The sequence below is a fragment of the Aplysia californica genome, unplaced genomic scaffold (assembly GCF_000002075.1).
Source record: "Aplysia californica isolate F4 #8 unplaced genomic scaffold, AplCal3.0 scaffold00093, whole genome shotgun sequence".
Classification (NCBI taxonomy): domain Eukaryota; kingdom Metazoa; phylum Mollusca; class Gastropoda; order Aplysiida; family Aplysiidae; genus Aplysia; species Aplysia californica.
The window spans coordinates 30,909-53,143 of record NW_004797363.1 but is presented as its reverse complement, the minus strand read 5'-3'; the positions used below and the strand labels follow the sequence as shown (position 1 = coordinate 53,143).

General features: G+C 39.5%; 1 protein-coding gene across 4 annotated transcripts in view; it reads left to right on the top strand.

Moving 5' to 3' along the window:
• The window catches only part of LOC101856503 (nucleoprotein TPR), an 80,582-nt gene that overhangs the window by 41,631 nt on the left and 16,716 nt on the right, over positions 1-22,235 (top strand). The window contains exons 39-57 of one of the 4 annotated variants that reach the window (XM_035968869.1): positions 972-1,034; positions 2,683-2,724; positions 3,453-3,494; positions 4,266-4,467; positions 5,498-5,665; positions 6,218-6,443; positions 6,720-6,889; positions 7,574-7,671; positions 8,249-8,472; positions 10,341-10,460; positions 10,859-11,036; positions 11,664-11,715; positions 12,371-12,601; positions 15,384-15,449; positions 16,569-16,701; positions 17,270-17,415; positions 18,132-18,229; positions 19,529-19,611; positions 21,630-21,728. In XM_035968869.1, coding sequence (XP_035824762.1) covers positions 972-1,034; positions 2,683-2,724; positions 3,453-3,494; positions 4,266-4,467; positions 5,498-5,665; positions 6,218-6,443; positions 6,720-6,889; positions 7,574-7,671; positions 8,249-8,472; positions 10,341-10,460; positions 10,859-11,036; positions 11,664-11,715; positions 12,371-12,601; positions 15,384-15,449; positions 16,569-16,701; positions 17,270-17,415; positions 18,132-18,229; positions 19,529-19,611; positions 21,630-21,728 — 2,441 coding nt within the window. Of the gene's footprint in view, positions 1-971; positions 1,035-2,682; positions 2,725-3,452; positions 3,495-4,265; positions 4,468-5,497; positions 5,666-6,217; positions 6,444-6,719; positions 6,890-7,573; positions 7,672-8,248; positions 8,473-10,340; positions 10,461-10,858; positions 11,037-11,663; positions 11,716-12,367; positions 12,602-15,383; positions 15,450-16,568; positions 16,702-17,269; positions 17,416-18,131; positions 18,230-19,528; positions 19,612-21,629; positions 21,729-22,235 lie in introns of all 4 variants that reach the window. The other 3 variants (XM_035968868.1, XM_035968870.1, XM_035968871.1) reach the window with 3 other exon arrangements.

The following is a 22,235-nucleotide window of genomic DNA, read 5'->3' as shown; positions in this document are numbered from 1 at the left end:
ACTGTGTAAAACGGGCACCTGTCCAACGCGGCCGCGGCCACCATATTTTAACACACACCCCCTATCACACTGAACAATAACACCTGTCTTAGACGGCCACCTTAGTGACTCCTCTACGTTTTGTCATAAATTGTGCATTGGCCCCTGGCGTTGTGGGCGAGCCGTCATAATCTAATCACCTGTCGTTGTTGTTAGGTAATCCCTCCAACCAATCATGTTGCGTAGGCCCCTCCCACTGTTGACCAATAGGTACCAATTTACAGCTGCTGGTGATGGAAGCATGTGATCCCTCATAACCCATAAACCCCGCCCAGAACTCATATACAAATCGTAAGTGAGATGAGTGGTCACTGTTTACCCATTTACCCAGTCTGTAACAAAGTAACAATGGACGTCAACATAGACTTGTGACTGAAGCGTCGCTCGTTCTTCGAGTGGTGGCGACCCATAAGTTTGTTTTATCATAGCACTCGGTCCCCCTTGTCTGACACATTTCGTTTTATTGTCACCCTTGCACAAAAGCAGCAACAAAATAAAAATAACAAACAAAATACAAACCAACAACAACAAAAACCACAATAATGCGGCTACTTTCGATTAGGAATGGGGTTTGTTTTTTTCATCTTTATCAGTCCTGCCTAAGACAGCCACCTGTCTTATTCGGCCACGTTTCTCCTTGACAATGGGTGGCCGTCTTACACAGGTTTGACTGTATTATGTATCATCAATAAATACCACAGAAGTGTGATCAGGTTTATGAAAAGTATAAATCAGCATGATGTGGTATCTGTAAGATTTCCTAATAGTTATTTTATGTCCTATTCTGTTAGCTTTTTACTAAGCTCAATACACAGAATTCTCAAAAAATTGTCCTCAAAAAAGTTTTGCAGAAGTAATGTAAAGGAAGGAATGTGTGTGCCTTTTTTCATGTGAAGTTCTCTCATCCCTGACTTTCTGTGTTCTCAATGCAGGCAAGAGAAAGAAAACCTGAGACGTCAGCTAACTCAAGCAAAGGAGGAAAACTTCAAGCAGAGGTATGTACAAGACTAGTCTCCTCTTTTCTGTCGATTTAAAAAATATATTGTTATTTTACATCTGTTATAGTTCCCTATGGTCATTCCTTTGTTTTTTATCTTCGTTTAACAGATGGTTGGTGGATGCTTTGAATCTTTTACTTCTTTTTGATGTGACCATTGCTCTGATGTGTTCATGGTAAAATTAGGCATGCTTCCAAGTTGAATTGCCTTATACTATCACTCAACTCTTCATTGTTGATGCTTTGAAAATGGTTTGAATGTTCTATTGATAGGGAGGCACGCTGGTTTTAGATAAAATAATGTTTTGGTTTGGGGGGGTTGCAGTCTCTGACAAGTATCATTGGCCATTTAGACCAATGTGTTCCTTGAAGTCTAATAGGGTTCTGTTGGATTTTTTTATAATGGTTCAGGGCTAGAACATAGCTGCCTATCGCCCCGTTTTCGCCGTGAATGTCCTAGTATGACATGTGTTGTCCCGATGTCCTGACCGCATCGGGAAAAAATCCCGACAGGAAACAATTTTGACTGCGCACCGTTTTGAAAATTTCACTGCGCATGGGTAACATGAAGTCCGCCATACTGGAACATCTTGAATGAAAACGCAGGACTAAGCCCCCAGCCAAGCCGACAACAATGCGTCTTTCTGCAGTTCAGAATTAGATCTAGGTCTATATTTTGTACTTGGAAGTGAAAATGAAGCAATAGTGTGATAGTCCTAACAAGAATGAGGAGGAAAAGAAGAAGAGGTTGTCCAAAGTTCGAGCGGAGTTTACTCAGATGTGGCCGTGTATAAAATCTTCCAGGAAAGGTGAAAACTTCGCATTTTGCAGAACTTGTTGCCTTCATTTTTCCGTAGCCCACGGAGCAGAAGATAATTGCCGCTGTCATGTTGCTTAAAAAAAACAAACGGATAACGAAAAGTTAAAACAGAGTTCAACATCAGTCAGTTATTTTTTAAAGCCTAGTGTGTCAACGCATTTATTATCGAAAACGACGAGGGTTGAAGCCATCTTTGTTCAACTACTGGCGGAATACAACTTGCCAATTTCAGCTGCAGATTGATTTACACAATTTATCAAACGAGAACTGTGTTCTCCAAATATGGCGAGGAACTTCTGCTGCGGCCGTAGTAAATCTACGGCAATGGTTAAAGAGCTTGCTGTAATGGCCCAGGAGACCTTATGTCGGCGAATGCCAGAAAGCCCCTTCACGATTTCCACTCATGGAAGCAATGATAAGGGAGGTGTGAAGCTTTGACAGCAGAATATTCAGACTCCTCATTGAAGAGGCTGACAAGCTGCTGCACAAGCTCCCTGGCCAATTAAGTGGCAACATCAGAATGTAAATAGTGTATATAGTTTTTTTTTAGTGGTGAGTACAATTTTATCATTTATAATACACTAATTTTTTTTTATTGTTTCGTTGTGTATTCCTACTTTGCTTTTTTCTAGAGCATATATTAATGACCCACTGTTGTATTATTCTACGTGGGGTGCAAAGGTTTTGTTTGCTGCTATGAAAAAAATTGTCCCTGAGAGGTGGGTTAATGTCCCTGAAAATGCTTGACTGGGTCCCTGAGACCCAAATTGACAGGTAGGCAGGTCTGCTAGAAGTTTGCTGAGGTTTTGATTTTTCTTGTCCCCAGAAATGAACTCAATCGTGCAAACATGACCAACACAAACCTTCAGTAAGTGCATCGTCTTAAAATAAAGTCGTCATAGAGGAATAGTCATTGAGGATCTGTTTCTTTATATCACTGCACTTCGATAGGAATGATGTCGGACGCAAGCAGGCCAAGTCCATGAAAGCTTTTTTTTTTTTTCATGATCAGCATAAAACTGTAAATAATATACTTAATCACCAGGTTTTGTTCATGGGGTTGAAGTATATGCAGTGTTTAGTAAACTAGATATTAGTATGCCTTATGGAATATATATTACAGGAAACTGTAAAAAAAGAAAAGGGAAATCTCAGATTTGGCTTGTTTGTGCCGAACACCAGCAGTGTATAGTAAGTTTGGTCACTGGTTAATCAGATTGTCCAGTAAGTGCTTCTTTGGACCTTACTCCTACGCTAACGAACAGATTGTCCAGTAAGTGCTTCTTTGGACCTTACTCCTACGCTAACGAACGATACACAGAATTAACATTTTGTTGCCTTTGAACATCTGTTTTTGGTTTTTACATCACAGTTGGTGCTGTAAGTCAAGACGAGTAGTGATGTTGTGAAACTGCTTCTTGTAAGGTCTTTTTTTTTTTAGTTTTGTTTGTTTTATCATGAATTTATATGTTTGTTGTTCACTCAAATGTGGTCTGCTCCATCCCCAATTCTTCTCTGTAAGTTTTCAGTTTCTTTGATGTTCCTTTTCTAGGTTAGTTGTCACACTAACAGTTTTATATGTGTTGTTCTCACCAGGACTGAGGTGACAAACCTGAAGCAAGAGGCTACAAAAACAAGGTATGAAGTGTCTTGGGTTTCTGTTGGTGTTTACATGCCAAAATATGGTTTATTTCTCTTATGTCTGTGCTTACATCAATTGAGGGTAGTTCAATGTGGCTCATGGTAAGGCGGCTATAAGAGAGTTCATCATTGAAAAAGAAGAGTTGGTCTAGCTTTCAGTCTCCTCTTTTTTCAAAAGATTTCTCCTCCTCCTCCTCCCGCTTTGTCCTTTTTCTTTTTTCCGCTTTAGAATCTATTTTCCCTCCTTTTTGCCGGGGTGGGAGTGGTGTTAAGATTTTCACAACAGGCCATGTCCTTAGTTATTTTGCACCAAATTTTTTCTTCTCTTGAGAGACCAGTTTCTCTGTTGGGACGGTAGACCATTCTGACATGGATGTGAAGGGCAAGCAGCTACATCCTGAATAAGGTGCCCAGCCTGTATGGGACCTGACCTACATGACAACTGGCCATTTTCCTCTTTAAGTCTTCTATTCTAACACAAAGTTCATTTTCTCCTCCCCCAAAGAAAAGAAAAAGAATAACAACCAAGCAGTTTGTCTTGGCCCCTATGTTTATTCAGATATTTATGGAATAGTTTGTTACTTCACATCTATTGTCTTTTTTTTCAGGGTCTTTCATCTTGTATTTCATATCTATTATCTTGTGTTTGGTGGTCTGTCAATTTTATTTGATGTCTAAAATCTTTGATTTGGTGTCTGTGATCTTTTACTTTGTGTTTAGCCTTTCATCTGGTGTCTGATATCTTTTATCACATCCTTCCTCAAACAGCCAAGAGCTTGGTACATTCAAGAAGCAAGCGGAAGACAAGACCAAAGAGGCAGAGGAGAAGACGATGACAATCAACCGCCTGAAGCAGATCGGCCGCAAGTACAAGGAGCAGGCTGAGAAAGTCACAAAGGAGCTGGAGGATGTCAAGGTCAAGGCTGCGGGCCAGGAGAGTAACAAGGTCAACGTCGCCTCCTTGGAGCAAGTGAGTGATTTTTGTCTAGAGGTTGGTTTTGTCAGATGCGTGTCTTTGACATAGGGCGCGTTCTAGCCTGGTGATTAAAGCATCAGGTTCGCAAGTTTAAGATGTTGGTTCAATTCTCATCTGCCCTTGTTAGTAGTAGAATGTATTCTTTGGAAAAATTCTTAACTAAGTTTTTCCCTTCCATTCACCCCCAGCAGTAGCCAGGTACTTGGCCTTTTGGCAAAAAAAGTAAGGTATGAATAAGGGCTTTTAACACAGAACAGCCATACCTCCTACTGTATTCATCCTTCACCATGATACTGAGATGTAAAGTTAAAAGTCAAGAGAGATGCATGTACTAGGAGGTCGTGAGAACGTTTGATTGCAAGGGTTACAAGATTGTTACCAATATCTTACACTTGATATGGGCCTCTGATAGGTTTTTTCTCTGCCATCAATATGAGTGGTAATATTTTTTTCTGCGAATGTGCCTGTCAGTATTGTATCTACTGAGTTTGAATAGAAAGACAAGCAAAGTAAAATAACCTACATCTGTGCAGTGATAACATGGGTGCGATGATATTTCTCTGTTCACTGGTGTCTCATCTGTCGCGGCATATGCGAGTGTCGCTTAGTGTGTCGTGTAGCTATGCTGTGTCCAGTGTCCGTTCACCTGTGTATTTTGTCAGTCGCTGTCTATCACTCGAGCGAGTAGTACGTTTTTGTTCAATAAAGCCAAGCTTTCAAGAATGGCTTGTTCGTCTTGATTTATGACAATGGGAAAGAAATTAGACCTGCCACAAGTCATGCATTCTACTGTAACCAGAACATTTTTTCCCAGTGTTTACCTCAGTTTTCTGCTCTGTCAGTTGAACTTGTGCCTTTCATCCCTGGTAGTAGATATCATTGTTCAGAATGTTGAGTTGGGTTTTTTTTACATGTGATCTATGAAGCATGGACCAAAAGCTTTCTTGGCTTTTCATTTTAGTACTTTTTTCTTTTGCATACTTGATTTAGTGTCAGTGTAACTGGTGAATTTCTTTGTCCACAGACAATTGCAGAGCTGAGACGCACCATCACAGCCAACAGTTCTAGCATCAGTTCCCTGGAGAGTCAGTTGACGGAGGCTCAGAACGAGGCTCAAGCTGCGGTGAAACGTGCAGAGCAGGCTGTTGCCGAGGGCAACACACTGAAGGAGAGCCTGAGCAAGAATCAGCAGGTGGGTGAAGGAATTAGGAGGAAAAATTGTCATATCAATGAGAATATGGTCTGTCATACACTTTGCTCTACTGAGAGATTCTCACACACTCACACGCACTCCCCTCGCCTCTCCAAATTTTTTGTTGGCAGTGCATTTTGTGTACTTTAAATGTTAGATTATTTCTTAAGTGCTGGAATCTAAAGTTTGAGTCCCTATAGGGACATTTTAGAGGATTATTTGTTTGGAGCGAGTTTCTTATGACTATCCAACGCTTTGTTTTGAAACAGAAGTAAACACACTTTCCGCTTCTCTTAATTACCTACACTAAGTTGCAAGGGGCTTATTCTATATTTTTATGGATAAACGCCAATGTTAGCCTATATAAACAAAAGTTAAATAACTATCAGTTGTTCGTAGGGCGCCTCTGGTAGGACTTACTTCTTTTTTTTACTCTTTTGTTTCCGTCTATTTGTCTTACTTTTCCCTTGCACTGAATGACCTCTTTTTCCTTAAACTCCAACAAAAAAAAAGAATAAAAAACCATGTGGTTAAAAATGGGCCCATCCACAGGAGCTGAACAAGACCCAAGAGACAAATACGAGGCTCAAAGCTGAAGTGGACGACTTTGAGAAAAGGGCTGCTGAGTTTGAGAAGAAGCAGGCCCAGTCGAAGCAAGTTTTGCAGACTGCCCGGAACAAGATGGTGAACCAAAAAGCTGACATGGAGAAGTTGGAGGCAGAGAATAAAGAACTCAAAGCTTCTATGGCCGCCGGACAAGGGGGTGCCCCTGGCAAAGGTGAACTCTTGATATGTTTTTATCTTGTTTTGTTTTTTAAAGTTAGATACAAGAGTGCCACTGGTGTGATTTTGGTGTTTAAAGACGGGTGGGGGTTATAGTGAAAGTTAAATGTTGTAAAAAATTTGTGCATTTTGGTTTGTATTGAGTCCAGAAACAGGGAAATGGATAAAAATTTGATGTTTGCCCTCTTGTACTTTTTCTGTGAATTTTATTTTTATTATTACATATCCTCGTGACGTTAAATGTGTTGAAATATTTGTTTTTTCCGTGCAGATGAAACAGAACAAGTCCGTGCCTTGAAGGCCCAGTATGACGCCAGAGTGGCCAGGCTAGAGGAAGAGCTGGAGACATCGAGATCTGCAGCCGCTGCCGCGCAGACTTCTTTTGATGCACAGGCCCAGCTGGAGAAGGTTCAGGGAGAGAACTCCGAACTACAGGCCAAGGTATTGAACTCTGGCCTATCTGTTTAACCCTTTTTGAACCATACCAGCCTAAACCGGCCTTCCCATCATGTAGTCATAACGGCCTTCCCGTCATGTAGTTATACCAGCTTTTACCGGACTTTAGTGCAGGCTTAGTAATAAGGACATTCTACTCTAAACTCTGAAAAAAACTGAAATAATTCGGTTCTGGAAAGCCGTCACCTGGCTGCCATTTTGGTTCTGCTATGCTGACCTATTTATGCTGCTAAAGAGGGTTAAACAGTGAGTTCTGGTTTAATTCTTTTTTGATATAAGTTTCTCTTGACATATTTGATCTTTTTTCTTATGAACCTCTGACACATTTGTTTTGATCATTGATCTCTGATGTATTTGGTTTTTTATTTGTCTTGACCTTCTGTCCCAGGCTGCAACAAATCCTCTAAGGGTCAGATTTTAAAGTCTATGTACAGTTGCTCAGAGGGTGCCATTAAGCCCTTCTTCTTTCCTTACCCTTTTTTCTTTTTGCCCTCTTTTTTACACTGCGACCAGCACTGAATTTTTGGTACTTGTATCAATATACTTCTCTTTACTCAAATTTACTTAAAGTCAAAAGTTACGTTCATTGTCGGTTGACACTGAGTTACCCTGTCAGTTGTTAGTCGGTCATGTTTGTATGTTTTTCTCACCCCCACCTCCCTCCCTCAGGTCCAACAACTCCACCGCCAGCTGGAGGCCGCTCAGCACAAGCATTCACCGCCACAACAACCTGTAGCTGCACGGCCAGCTAGCAGTGTGGGACCTAGGTGAGCTCATGCATATTTCTATTTTTGCTCACTGGTTCCTGCCGGGGGGGGGGGGGGGGGGGGGGGTATTTTATTTTTTCATTTTATCGGGGGGAGAATCTCTTCCTCTCCTGTGTCTTGAGTTTTTAGGGGACAGTTAAAGCCTGCATCCTGATCAGTGTAAAATATATCTTTCCTCTTGTCACACTTATGACTTATATCGGAAGATATTTGATATCCGCAGAAAAATCGATTTAAAACTCAGAAACTTTTCTTCTTTTAGCAGAGATGATTTTTTGAAATTTATTTTTTCTTTATTTTTGCCTCTTGCAAAAATTTTGTTTCGTTTTACATCCTTGCCCTCTCTCTCTCTCATCTTCACTTGTGCTTGTGCTTTAGTATTGATGTAAAAATGTTGTATCTATGTCAGATAAACAACCACTTCCCACTTCTCTCTTACTTTTTTAAAAAGATTATAATATCACTATCCAAGAGGATCCTGTCTAAGACAACCTCGTTTGTCCTTGACAATGGATGGCCATCTGTTATAGGTTCGACTCCCTTACTGTTGTATTTCATTATTTTTTTCTTTCCGCAGCACAACATCCAGTGATGCTCCTAAGATGGCCAACATCAAGCCCATGGCCCCCGCAGCCTCCACCTCACGACAGTCGGCCCCCATCACCTCCCACAGCCAGGCGGCCGTCAAGGCCATGGCCAGCATACGGCCCATGGCCATCTCACCCACCACCACCTCCATGCCCTCAGGGGGCACTCCCACAGCCACCGTCATGCCCAGTCAGCACGACACTTCTTCTGAAGGTGAAGGGTCATAGTTCATATCAATGGCGTTTTGCTCTAACTATGTAACTGATTTCTTGCAGGGGGGGGGGGGGGAATTGCTATACACAATAAGACGTCCCATACTTGAAATTAATGGCTAAATAAATTGAAATAGATATCATCAGCCATCTTTTAACTATTTCCGGACATAATTGTTTTGTGGTCTAGACGTAATTAACTTGTGACTCGATTCGGCTACACAGGTGATGTACAAAATAACTTCATATAAGCATAACCATCATTCAAAACGTAACATATGATATCTTAAATTGAAGGAAATTGAATATGGAATACATTACAACATGAAACAAGGATTAATTTTGAACATAAGTATGCATTGCAAGGGTTAGAAATGGCGATGGTGGTGAGAAAAATACATATTGACAGAGAAAATTACACTAAACATGTGAAAGTGAATCAGCATAGTTATCATATACAGGCCAAGAGCAGACTCCATAAATTTCTGAATTTGCAGCTTTTTATTTGAATGTAATATTCCAATTTTTGTTTGAGTTATATTTATACTGAGTCCAGTTAGATCGTTTTGTTAATGCAAGACCGCAAGAACTAATTGACTCGTTTTTCGCCAGACCGACGCTTTGGCAAAGTGAAACTTGATATTTTGGTTTCCTAAACCCTTTCCAAGTTTTCAATAACAATAAAAAGTACCTATAAATAGTTGATCATGTTAAAACGAAACAAAACTGAGGCACCCATCATAGCCGATATATCAGCGATACGTCCGCAAGGGGTGTGGACTCGCACCAATATATCGGCGATACGTCCGGAAAGAGTTAAGATGTACCAAGCCCAAATTTTGAAACGTTTTTTTATTCTTGCAGTTTTTTAAATCTGTGGTGTCAGTTGTACATGCTCAAGAAATATTTTGTAGAAATTTCAATTCTGAATCTTGGAGAGAAGAAAAAAATACATAATGTAGTACAAATGTTAAAAGAATGAAATAGTTTTTTAATTGTCTCCTGTAAAATTTCTGCTCTCTGGGCATAGTGCAATACCAACTGTATCTGTTCTTGAACTGAGGAAATATTTTTATTGAGAAACTGCAGAACAACTTTGGCGGCAGTTGTCCTATTTCTTCCAGTTACACGATCAGAGCATAGCACCATCAATGGGTTTGTTCATGAATATTATGTACCCTCTTCAATAGTCGTGCCCACCTCTGTCAGTCATTATGTTACCTCTTTCGATGATAAAGGGTCATAAGACCTATTTATGGGTGTGTGTGAATGAATGCGTAAGTGACAAGGGTTTTAGGTCATGTGAGTGTTCTCTGGTGTCACACTCAAGATGTGTGGATCTATTTGCTTTTTAATTCGTAGGTGAGTCCCATGTTGGTTTTGTTTGGGTTATACTTGTGTATGAGTATGTTTGGGTCGTCTGTATTTTGAAAAAATATGTCTTTTGTTTGAAATACATGTATTTGAGTAAGGTTATTACTTTCTTCCTTGCTGTGGTGGGTTGATTGAAGTGAACAGTTTCCGTCTTTCTTTTACTTTTTTTCACTACTACATACATAGTGTGCTTCTTCTTTACTTGAACAGTAAAATGTGGGTGGTTGGTGAGTGGTCTGGTATAGTTTGCTCCTTCTTTACTTTTGACCATCTATTTTGTCTCTCTCTCTCTCTCTCTCTCTCTCTCTCTCTCTCTCTCTCTCTCTCTCTCTCTCTCTCTCTCTCTCTCTTTTTTTTTTGTTACTTTCTTGTCACACCTCCTATCATCTGCACTTATACACTTATGTGACTTATTGGGATTGCAAGTGCTGTAAAACTCTTACTTAATTGAACAGTAAAATTAATTAATTTCGTGGTCCCAATTATGTCTTTCAGATAATCTACCTGGACCATCTGGCCTGCAGCAGACATCGTCTATCCCTGCTGCGTCTGTGTCAGGCCGCGTACAGATTGTGGAGCCGCAGGTTGCAGGGGACTGGAACCAGGAACCTTCAGGTACAAATCTCATTTAGGTTTAAGATTTACTATAGCGTCACTGCACTTTTGATTAATTTTTTAAGGCTCGTGTAGGAATTTTTAGCTGTTAAAGTTTTTAGTTTGGACTGGTTAGGTGTGCTCCTTCCATTTTTTTTTCATTGTTGCTGTTGCACTAGTTTTTACTTGTCAGTTGTAGTCATTATCAGGCAGGCTCTCCATACATTACAACCAAACATCAGTAGTAGTGACATTGAATTATTTTTGGTCCCTTTTTGACAGGCCTGTGTTGTCTTTTTTTCTTTTTTTTAAAAAGTATAATATCGCTAATGTACTGATCTGTTTCTTGGTGAAACATTAGATCACCCTATAGTACTACTCAGCAACGGTTATCATCTTTCTTGTCAATATCTGTCCAGGTTCCTCTGACCAAGGTCCGGAGGAGAACACAACAAACCAGGCAGTTGTGAACCCGAGCATCCAGGAGACTGTTCGAGTGGTGAACCCCACGCCGGCATCCAGCCTGCCTGGTCCTTCTGACGGGGCTCAGCATACCACGGGCGTAGCACTGGGCAAGCGTTTCCGGGACGATGAAAGGTTTGTTCAATCTCCTCCTCCTCCACCTCCCCCTCCCCCTCCTCCTCCTCCTCCTCCTCCTCTTCCTCCTCCTTACTGTTCACCATTTGTTTCTCTGCTTGGCTACTTTTTTTTTTAAAGCTATATAGAACTATATAAATTGTTCAGGTCTTATCCTGTTACTCTTCTGTCCAAGTTCTTTAAGTATTTAGATTTCAAATACAGGGTGGAAAGATTCCAAAGCATTATTGCATTGTCTTTTTTTTTTTTTCGAATGAAATACAAGTAACAGTGAAGAACCCATGAAAACGATAAGTGTGTGTAGCGTTTGGATATCTCAAAAATAGATTCAGCTGTGGAAAATTTTGTTCCATCACATCAAAGTGTATAAGCTGCCTGTACAGGTTTGAAAAATTTTTGTTTGTGTTTAAGGACCTGAGAAAAATATGTTCACTCACTAAAGGTTATCTTTGTGTGCTGAAGTTTTTGATGTAGTCATGGTGGAAGAAAGAAAAAAAGATATGTGCATTGTTGAAATGGGTGCTTCATTTAGTTTACGAAAGTACTCTCTCTTTCTTGGGTTTGAGGGGTATTTCTTCATTTTCTCAAGGTAAGATACTGAAATAATTTGTTCTCATATCTCTCCAGCTTTACCCAAGACGAGTCAGACTCGAAGAGGACCAGAATGAGTAGTACACAGGTCAGTGATCAGATATTTATGCAGTATACATTCTGCTGCAACAGATTCATCGGAAAAAACATACTGGATTAGATCATTTTAGGCTTTGAAACACCTTGAGTCAATCCCATTTATCCTCATACTCTTACATTTCCTTCTCCAGTGGAAAAAGCAAAATGTGATGTAAATATGATAAGATGCCTGTCAAAAATAGAGTGGAAAAAAATCTGTGTACCCTGCAGGATATATGAAAGTTGCAGACAATTAAGTGACTGACAGTTGTAGCCCATCAAGTGGGGAAAATTGTAGCTGCTCCAGTTCATTGTCATGAAAACACAGGCTCCAACATCAAAATTTCATTTCTAAAGAAGAGCAGGGTCTGCTTGTAAAACGCAGAGATCTTTGGCTGTTGCCTATCCCTTTCTACACTTTCAAACATTGTGGTCCACTGTCAGCCTATTTCATTGCTGTCATCATCCGCAAATTCTAGTCTAGATCTCGCATTTGTATTTTTGGTTCATTCAAAGGTGATTTTTAAATCATTCACCAGCGTTTACTTTACATGTTTTGTGTTCTCTCTGGCTTATACCTGATTCAAAAAAAATACCCAAATCAAGACACAAACCTTGTGTGTCAAGAGGCCTACCTACATGTAGCGATTTAATCTCTCCAGCAGGAGCATTCCATCCCCACCATTACAGTCATCGATGAGAACCAGCAGGTGGTCACTCAGATACAGCCCCAGCCATCAACGGCCAGCCAGCCACAGCAGGGACAGATGCAGCAAACGACGAGCCAGTCCCGCGCTGGGCTCTCCAGCGGTGCTACTGTTCCAACAGCTGCAGCAACACCCTCGGTTGCTGTTGCCTCAGTGACCTCCTCTGACTGGCAGAGTGACGTTCAGAAGGTGAGTCCTCGTTTTGTCGGTTTCTTTGGTGGAAGAAAAGTGTTACGGTTTTGAAACTTTTCGTTTAGAGTTTAGATTTTCTTTCAACTATTTGTTATACTGTTTTGAGTTCAGCAATTTGTTTAATCTTTTCATGCATTATAACAGCTTTTTCTATCATTTGCCTGTTTGCTTTGCTCAGGGATGTGGCACTTAATTTATGATGTCTCTCTAAGACTTGTGTAATTCATATTTACTTTCACTTTCAATTCTTGTTTTGACTCCATAATTTTGGCTTGGCTGGTTTAGTTTTGTTATAATGCTTGTTCATTTTTACTCATGTTGTTCGAGAGCGGGGATTTTGCATTAATTAATTTTTGTCAGTTTTCATGCATGTTTTGTTCAGACGTAGAATTGCTTCAATTTGCATTATTTTCTTGCGCATATTTTTGGAGGCTCCATTTTCTTCTGCTTTTTTTTTTTTTCCCCAATTCACGTATTTCTGTTCAGCCAATAGACTCTGACAGTCCCCTGGCAAGTCATGAAACAATACATTTTTACTCATTATTGTTTCAGACTGGAAATTGCAGGCCTTGTAAATTGTGTATCATTTGGGGGGGGGGGGGGGGGGCTGGAAATTGCAGGCCTTGTAAATTGTGTATCATTGGGGGGGGTCTCAAACTTGAAACATTCAGTTAGTGTAAAGTAAATTCTATATAGTCATTAACAGCCAGCTTGTCTTCTCTAAAAGTGAAAAGGAATTCACTTTTTTGTCCTACTGGTCTGTTCATCAGGGATCAGACACTCTGCTTGAACAGCAAACTGCCACTCAGGTGAGGTCAATACTCGGTCAGATAACCATCTTTCTCGACATATGAGTGGTCATAAACCTGTAGTATATGATGGATGTACACTGTTTACGTGATGACCTTGTTTCGTGGTAGTATATGGTGGATGTACATACAGTGTATGGTTATCTTCCACGATACACTAATATTCATACACCTATGAACTATCATGCCTTGTGAGGTAGACAGGTTTTCTCACAGTAATTTTCTGTGGTATGCTGGCAGTTATCTTCTTATCTTCTTCCCAGTTAGATAAACATTCCTTCCACCTGATAGTATCCCTCTTTGACATTCTGGCCTTTCTCTAAGTGAGATGGGCTGTAAATCTTATACAGCATGAAGTGAGAGCCTGCTTTTGTGTTCAAGCAGGAGTTGATAGTTTAATCATGGGAATTTGGGAGTCCCAGGGGAAACTAGACTATTGTGCACACCTGAAGGCTTTCCAGGAAATGAGAACTTGGCAAGAGTTTGTTTTCCCACTCGAAGAAAAAATTTAATTTGCATGTATCTGTACATTTTGGAGGGTTTTGTTTTGTTGTTTTTTTTGCTGCATCCTGAAATATATGCTTTGGAAATTTCTTTTGCTTCTCCATTTCACCAGCGTCACTCCACAATGAATTCCTGGGGTGGGGTTTCAGATAAACTATTACGTGAATACCGACATGAAGGGGCATTTTATAATATATACTTATGTTTTGTTTTGTTTTTTCCTTCCTAGTTTTTCACTGCAAAATCACATTTACCCTAGTCATGGTTCTTCATTAAGCAATCTCTTTTTCTTTAATTTCCCCAAATGTAGAAAAAAGGGAGTTACGCACCTGTGGAATGATGCTTTTACTTTTTATGTTTCCTTCTCTTTTATGGTCAAATGCAAGGTGCTTGTTGCTCTGCTTTCAGCGATTGGGCTTGTTGCTAGAAATTTTAAGGAATTTTAGCTCTGAGGTTAGATGCTGGAAACCAGAAGAAAGTCAAATTGTTTTGTAAAACGCATGAGATTTCTGAAATAAGAGTTTTTAATGTGTTAAAGGTGTTTAATTTGAAGAAAAAAGTGAATATATTTTGTTAATAGATATTTGAATAAAGAATGAGCATTATGCTTTAAATAGTTTGTTCTTGTGGTGAAGATAGCCAGAATATTCTCTTTTTTTTAAAAATCACTAAGGGTTGCTACTATAGGAAAAAAAGTGGTAGAGTGATGATTTATTTTAAGTATCAAAAGTAGCGGTGAGTTATTCTAGATATTGGTCTTTGTTAAGTTTGACATATTTCCTTTTCACTTGTATTCGAATATTTTATGTAAGAGGGGGTAATAATGTTTGTTTTAGCTGCTTTTTTTTCATGTCTTCTTCCATATTGATACAAGAAGGCATATTTTGAAATAAGGATTAATTAGATAAACGATTAAAGTGCTTTTTTTTTCGCTTTCTTTAAAGTACAGCTTTATAAGAACATTTATGTTAAAATATTTACCTCCTTTTTTAGCTAGTACTTGTTGTAACAGTGTCAAAATAATGAATTTTGTAATAGTATTTTTGAAATTTGTTTTGTTTTGTTTTTTACCATTAAAAGTTTGTAATTGTTCAGCATTGCTGCAGGGAACACAGTTATATGTAACAAAATTAATTGCTCGTTTTAGTTTATTTTTTTACAATTCAAATTTATATTTACCATTTTAAGATGAATTTTCTTTCCTTGTAACATCAGGTTCATTTTTATCACAGTTTAAATGTCATTGACTTAATTGTTTATTTTGTTTGTTATACAGTTTGTTGTTATTTGAATTAATCTGAATCCTTTCCTGATTGTCTGGCAAGTGAATGTTGAGAAAGTGGTGGAGGACAGGTAATACAAATTATATTTGCCCCTTTTTTGCAATCACATGTAACCCACCTGTAATATTCCCACCCCCTTCTTTTACGTACCTCCCTCTTGTCGGAACCTGTGTCGCACATCAGCAGTCGGAGGTGCAACAGGGAGGAGATGATGTCATTATGGTGCTCAGTGATGAAGATGATCAACAGGTAGATGGTCTGTCGTCCGACCTCTCAGTCTTTGCTCAGGGCAGAGAGGGAGGATTATTTTAAAAACCAAATAAACTAGAATTTGGGAGAGAGACGGGGGTTAAGAAATTTAGAATTGAAGAATAAAAGCTGAGGGGCAGGAAGGGGGGCTGGATAAATAGGAATTGACCTTTTGTGTGTGTGTGGGGGGGGGGGGGGGGATATAGAAGCTGGATAGTAATAAAAAGAAATGGGAATTTTTGTTTCCCGGGCCAGGGGGCAGGCTACTAGCTGGATTGAATATATAGATACATAGGAATGTTGTCTGTGGCGAGAGATGAGTCCATAAATTGAATAAACTATAGAGCCCCAAAAAACCAGACAGATGCAGTGGAGAAAAGAATATAGGTGGTAATCAGCAAAGGAACACATGTAGAGATAAAAACATAGTGACACTTTGAGTGTTTGCATTGGAGCTGCTTGCCTGAGTTTTTTGCAAGGCTTTGGCTTACACATGGGGCTGCATTTGTCGTTTCCTTATTTCTCACACATGTACTCACAAGTCCTGAAAGTAAAGTTCATTTTCACACTTTGTGATCCTTAGGAAAACTCTTGTTCTGGTAATTTGGCTACTTTTATTTTCTTAACATGGCCAATCTGCCAAACCTTATTCTCAGTTTAAGTTGCAGGGGCCTTCTATTTCAAAACAACTAAAAAACTGTTTTGTCTATAATTATAAGTATTCGAATTTAAGATTTGTTTTTCTAACAGTTTCTGACGTTATGGATTATCTTTTCTGACCCTGAACTGACCCGTCATCTTCAGATTTTGTTGGTTCTAACCTTTTAAAGTTTGGTTTGATATAAAGATGAACTAATATTAATTGTTTATCACATTCTCGTTCTTTGTCCATTTTTTCCGTTAAAGTTAATTGTTGCAATGGTTTGAGTGCATTTTGTTCTTTAACTGTTCAATCATTACAGTATGAAGTTTGAATTTCATTAAATTTTATGCAAAATTCTAGCTGTACCATTTTTGCTATTGACCTTTCAAAAAAACTGTCTATGTATTAATATTTTGATCCTTTATCAGCTCATAGGGTTTGGTTTCATGCAGGATTTTTTTTGTGTGTCTGTACAGGGTGGTGAGGATGAACAGATTGATGATGAGGAGGAAGAAGAAGACTATGAGGAGGATGATGACGACGATGATGAAGATGAAGAAGACGAAGACATTGAGGATGCCGATGATGGTGATGATGTTGTCATTATCGGTAAGTATGCAATTACTGTCTGCTTTTTTAACCCTATCCATATGCCTGGGGTCATTTTTTACTCAAGGAGTTGTATACGAGTAAATTTCCTCTTTGGAAAGTGGGGGCACAGAGTTCCCCACGTCGTATGGGTACAATAGTAAAACACGACGTACGGATAGGGTTAATTAATAAACCACTGTTATTTTAAATGGCTTGACTGCAAAACCTCCAGCCCCAATATTTTTTAATGCCCCGAAAATGTATCAAGAAATGTAAACTGGTAATCTTGATTGCTTCTGTAATGTCTTGAACCAACTAGATTTGTGAAAAATTTGTATCATGAAGTGGTGAAGTGGGAGGCTGTCATTTGTTGTACAGACTACAGTCTTGTCCAGTCTTCTCTTTTTTTTTCTTTTTTTTTTTCAGCTCAGCATGGCTATCTTGGTGTCCAAGGCTTTATTGTACTTCACGCTTGTTATAATAAAACTATGGCCAAAGGGCTCAAACTGAAATATCCGCTGAGTGGGGAAAATTAAAGTATAATAAAACAGGACTCCTCTCACAAAATTAATCTGTTTATTTCCAGACATGGACGAACAGCAACAACAGCAGCAACAACAGCAGCAACAACAGCAGCAGTCTGCTCCCCCACCACCACTGCAGGCCATCTCCCACGGCGACCGTCTGCCATCAGTGGGCAGATCTCAACAGCTGACACCCTTCATGCTTGGGGTGAGTGAAGGAAGACTAAATTTTAAAAATAAATTTTCCAAATTATGTAGATGTTCTAATGCCCCCATTAACACAATTTAGATCATTTAGGAGGCAGGCTTCCAACCTTGCCAACCAGGGCTGAGAGGGGTACAACATCCCTGCAGAAAGACAGTTAAAGATACTCAGTACAAAATTTCTTCAAACTCGGGTCACCGAATAGCTACATCATATACTCAAGTTAAGGGAACCTAGACAGTGTGGAGTTGGTTGGTTTCTCCATCGAAGAAACACAACACACATACACACACACACACACACACACACACCCCGTTTTGTGTCTATTTCATTCCATCCCTATGTTTGCCAGTCTTACTTCTCCCTTTGTGATTACATTTTTTTTTTTTAATGGGACAAAAACAGTCATCTGATTGGAGTGGAAAAGATATTACTCATTTTTCATATCCAGCTAAAGATGATTATTTTTTTCATTGTGATGAAAAGTTCTTCCTTTTCTTTTTCTTACACCGGGCACAACAGATGGTGTGGTTTAATATTTTTTTTATGTGTGGGTTTTTTTTTACATGTTTTTTCACAGCCGCCACTTCAGCATGTTTTTTACCATTTTATGTCTTAGGGACATTTGACTTTGTAGACTACTTTGATGTGCTGATAGGGTGGGCGCAGAGATCATGTTATGTCAGTTACAACGTTTACACCTTTTTTCATCATTTCAGGGAGCTGTCAACCCTTTTGAAGAAGACGACTGCACTGTGCCTAGTACACCCACCTTGTCCCAGCCGAGACGAGCTGATGGTTTTGCTGAAGCCCTCAAGTATGTCTTTGACCTGGGGGGGGGGGGGGGGGGGATGTTGATGGGTTCTCTGTTTTGATCTCAAACTGTTGTCCTAATCCATTGGGGCTAAAATGGGGGTTGTCATACCAACTCGAGAGTACGTACAACAAGCCGACGCGTGTCCTTTTCCTCATTTCTTACTGACTGCAGCATTTCTTTTGGGAGTGCCGTGTATGGGTACAGCTTCCTGCAGGGTTCCTGCGGCCTCCTTGAATTCAAGGAGTCCTTGAAAACGCCTTGAATTTGCATTCAAGGAAAATTCTCCTTGAAAACTCCTTGAATTTTAGGAACCTCCTTGAAAACTCTTTGAATTTCGCAGGATCGAATGTGAACAAAATTTTTGTAGGAAAATTGTAACTATGATTCCTTTTAGACAAGTGTTGGCCTATCGGAAATAGGCTTTCGGCATGAATTTCTAGACCAAATGTCCTTGAATTTTTAAAATTTCTCCTTAAAAAGTCCTTAAAATCTCCTTGAATTTGGTGGGGAGTTCATGACAGGAACCCTGTTCCTGTGCCTCTGTTCTGCTTTCCTGTCTTCTGTCAATGAGAGTTTTTAAAACTTGGTCCATTCTTTTTTGTATCCCTTTTAATATTATAACATGCCATTGGCCTTCCCCTTTTACTTTTACTTTTGGTATGCTCTTCATAATATGAGAACATCTTTTGTTTTTTACTGATATCTAATGAAAGCTATTTTAACTTCTGTAAGAGATTAGGCAAATCTGTGAGCCATGGCAAAATGTCAGATTTGTTCACCCATCAACATGGAATAGAAAGTATAATCCTTAGAATATATTATAAGAATGTTTACAATAGTTTTACCTATACTTAACATAATATTAATATTCCAAACTGCATCTCTTGTCAGGTTGCTATAGTATCGCACTCAAAGATCATTGATTTAGTTCTCAGTTGCACATCGTAGAATGATGAGATGTGGTCCAGGACAGGTGCCTTTTTTTTCTTTTTTTAAAATCATTTCTCTGAGCAGCTTTTCGATACATAGCTATCAGAGGAAATGGAATTTCAGTATGTGATGGAAGTATGTGTCTTTGTGGCAACTATGCTGTTTGTCAAAGATGAAATGAAATTAACTATCTGGCAGAGGCAATTACAGCGAGGTGTACGGTCAGAGAGTTGAAGAATGGGGTTCACGAACAATCCCTTTGATATTTTTGTGACCTATCAGCTGCTGTTGTGGTCATGGTGGGGGTACTGCTGTGCTGTTTTTCCATGATGATCACATAACTGTTTCTATGGCTTTCTGTTTCCTCAGCTCCCCGGCTGTCGCACAGAGATTTGTGTTTGGTGTTGAAGGAGCCAACAACCCTGACCTGGCACAGCTGGAGTCTCAGAGAGGTAAAACAGCGGGAGAACTTTGAGAACTTTATAATGATATATTATTGATAATAATGAGAATTTATCTAGTGCGTAATTCCTATATGGCTGTAAGCGCTGTACACTGCAGAATTATCATTTAACCGATGAATCACAAGAGAGAAAAGGTACATTGTGAGACCATTAACAACACACACACACATAGATAGGGGCACACATGCACGCTCACGCACGCGCGCACACACACACACACACACACAGGCACACACACACCTCCCAGACTCACATACCAAATTTACTAGCAGAGGATATAATTGAACAAATGCGTCTTTATAACTTTAAAAAAATCATTTTCTGATGTTATAATACTCATTTCTTTTGGGAGAGAATTTCAAATTCTAGGGGCATAGGAAGGAAAAAAGCTCTGCCATTCAACTTATTAGACTTTATAGTGGGCATTCTCATGTGTTTCTCAGTTGCAGACCTCAACTGTCTAGATGGTACATATGACTCAGTCTTTTATGATATTTTAGGGCTTTGTTGCTTATGCAGTTGTGACATAACATAAAAGTGCAATTCTGCTTTTTCTAGATTTGTTGACTGGGCTGTGGTTTGTTGTAAACTGATCTTGACATCAAATAAAACATAAAGTAGTATGAAAATATATCTAAGATTTTTTTCCCTTTCTTTAGGGGACTTTTTATGAATTTCCATCTTTTGTTCATTTGAAACCTGTTGTTCTTTTGTTGAGTCGGTGAGAAAAACGTTTGCTCAGTTCTTGTTTTTTTCATCAGATCCAATTGTTTTGTAAACCTTGACTGATTCTCGGAATAAACTTTGTCAATTCAAATACAGCAGATAGTCTGTATATCGTTACATTCAGGAGATAAAGAAACATTTAGTGGTCTCTTAGACCATAGTTTTGATGCCCTCACTTATATTTTAGCAAAATCTGTCATCATTTTAGAGACTGCTCGTTGAGTTTCTTAGTCTTGTGATGCAAATGATGAAAAGCTCAGACTCTGCTGTTAGTTGCAGGTTGTTGTTTTTTCGTTAAACTTTACTTGGATTGAAACGAACCAGACTTTCTACTCCTCTTGTAGTCAGAGGACTTGTAGTTTTCTCTGCTCTTTTTACTATTTCAGTGGCATTTGAAATGTGATGGTTAAGCATTTTGCCTTGCATGCAAAAGAGAGTTTGGTTCTCATGTTGGGGAGATTCCTACCTATTGAGTATTCTACCTTTCTTCATGGACACATAGTATCCCACACAGCCCAGGCAGGGTTGAAGTAGCTGACCGTCTAAAAATATTGTCTGAACCATCATCATCATCACCGCCTTTCTCACCCTCCATCAGGCCAGGAACAAACACTTTCCACCTTTCCCTCTCCTGGCCTCTTTATGTTATTTCTATGTCTTCCCACTTATCTTCTGTACATAAATTTCTGTGACTCTTCTCTAGAGAAATTTCATTTGGTCTTCCCCTTGAGATCTTTTGCCCTGTTGGTTCCAATCCAACACTTTTCTTGTTATGCAGCTGACTGACTTCCCGAGAGCATGTCTTATCCATCGCCGCGGCCTTCTTCCTTCGAAAAATAAATAAATATTTCTGCTAGTATTTCTGTAACTTTAAATTTTTACAGGGTCCGGCAGTTGGCCCTTACAGTATCATGGCAGATGTTATTCTTTGCTCTCCCGTAGTAAAACTAAGGGCCCTCCCAATATTGTGTCAAAAGTAGATTAAAACATTGTTGCTGATTTTCTAGTTTCCTTCAGTTTTCCTTATCCCTAGTTCCTTTCCTTGAGAAATACAGCAGTTGCAGTGATGAGTGGGTGGTTGGCGGGTGCTCTGGTGTGGTTTACTCCTTCTTTGTATTATGTTACTCTCTAGTAATCCCTCTTATTAGTCTAATCTTCAGCGCTTACATGACCTAATTGTGTGTTTGAAGGTTGTAAAATGTACTAAAACTAAAAACTGATGTGACGACTTGCTGCTGTTGTTTTGTTTTTATAATTAACATTTTTTTTCTTCGCTGCAGCCCTGGGCATGGACGACACCCGCATGGACTTGTCTCAGTTTGATGAGGCCGGAGGTCGCAGTGCTCCCAGCACTCCCACACCACAGACTGGCACAGCAGGTCAGGGCTCGCTCCTCATTTCACCATATTAACTGCCAGCTAACTTGTTAAAACAAACGTATGTAATACATTTTCGAGGGGAAGTACAGAAGTCTATTTTTGTATCGGAGACAGGGCTGCCTAAATCTACCTATTTTCCCGGTAGTTACCGATTTTGGGCCTGTTCTACCACCGTACCGATAAAGGGGTCTGAACTACCAGATTTGCGAAGGGCACTGAGAGGAAAAGTTTAAAAAAGGCAGTTCTGAAGTGTTTCTAATCTTCCCAGTTTTTGCGAAAATCCCTACATTCCGAAAGTCCCGTATTTGCTGCATCATCTTTTACCAATTCCATGCATTACAAAAAAGAGAGAGACGGTAGCTCTTTTAGCTTATTATCGGCATTCTGTAACATAGTATCAGTACTTGCATCCGTAACTTCTCGGATGTTTATGGTAATTCTCGGCAATAAGTTGTTAGAAACTGCCAGATTGCGCATTTCACACACTGGATCCTTCTCCCTCTGTGC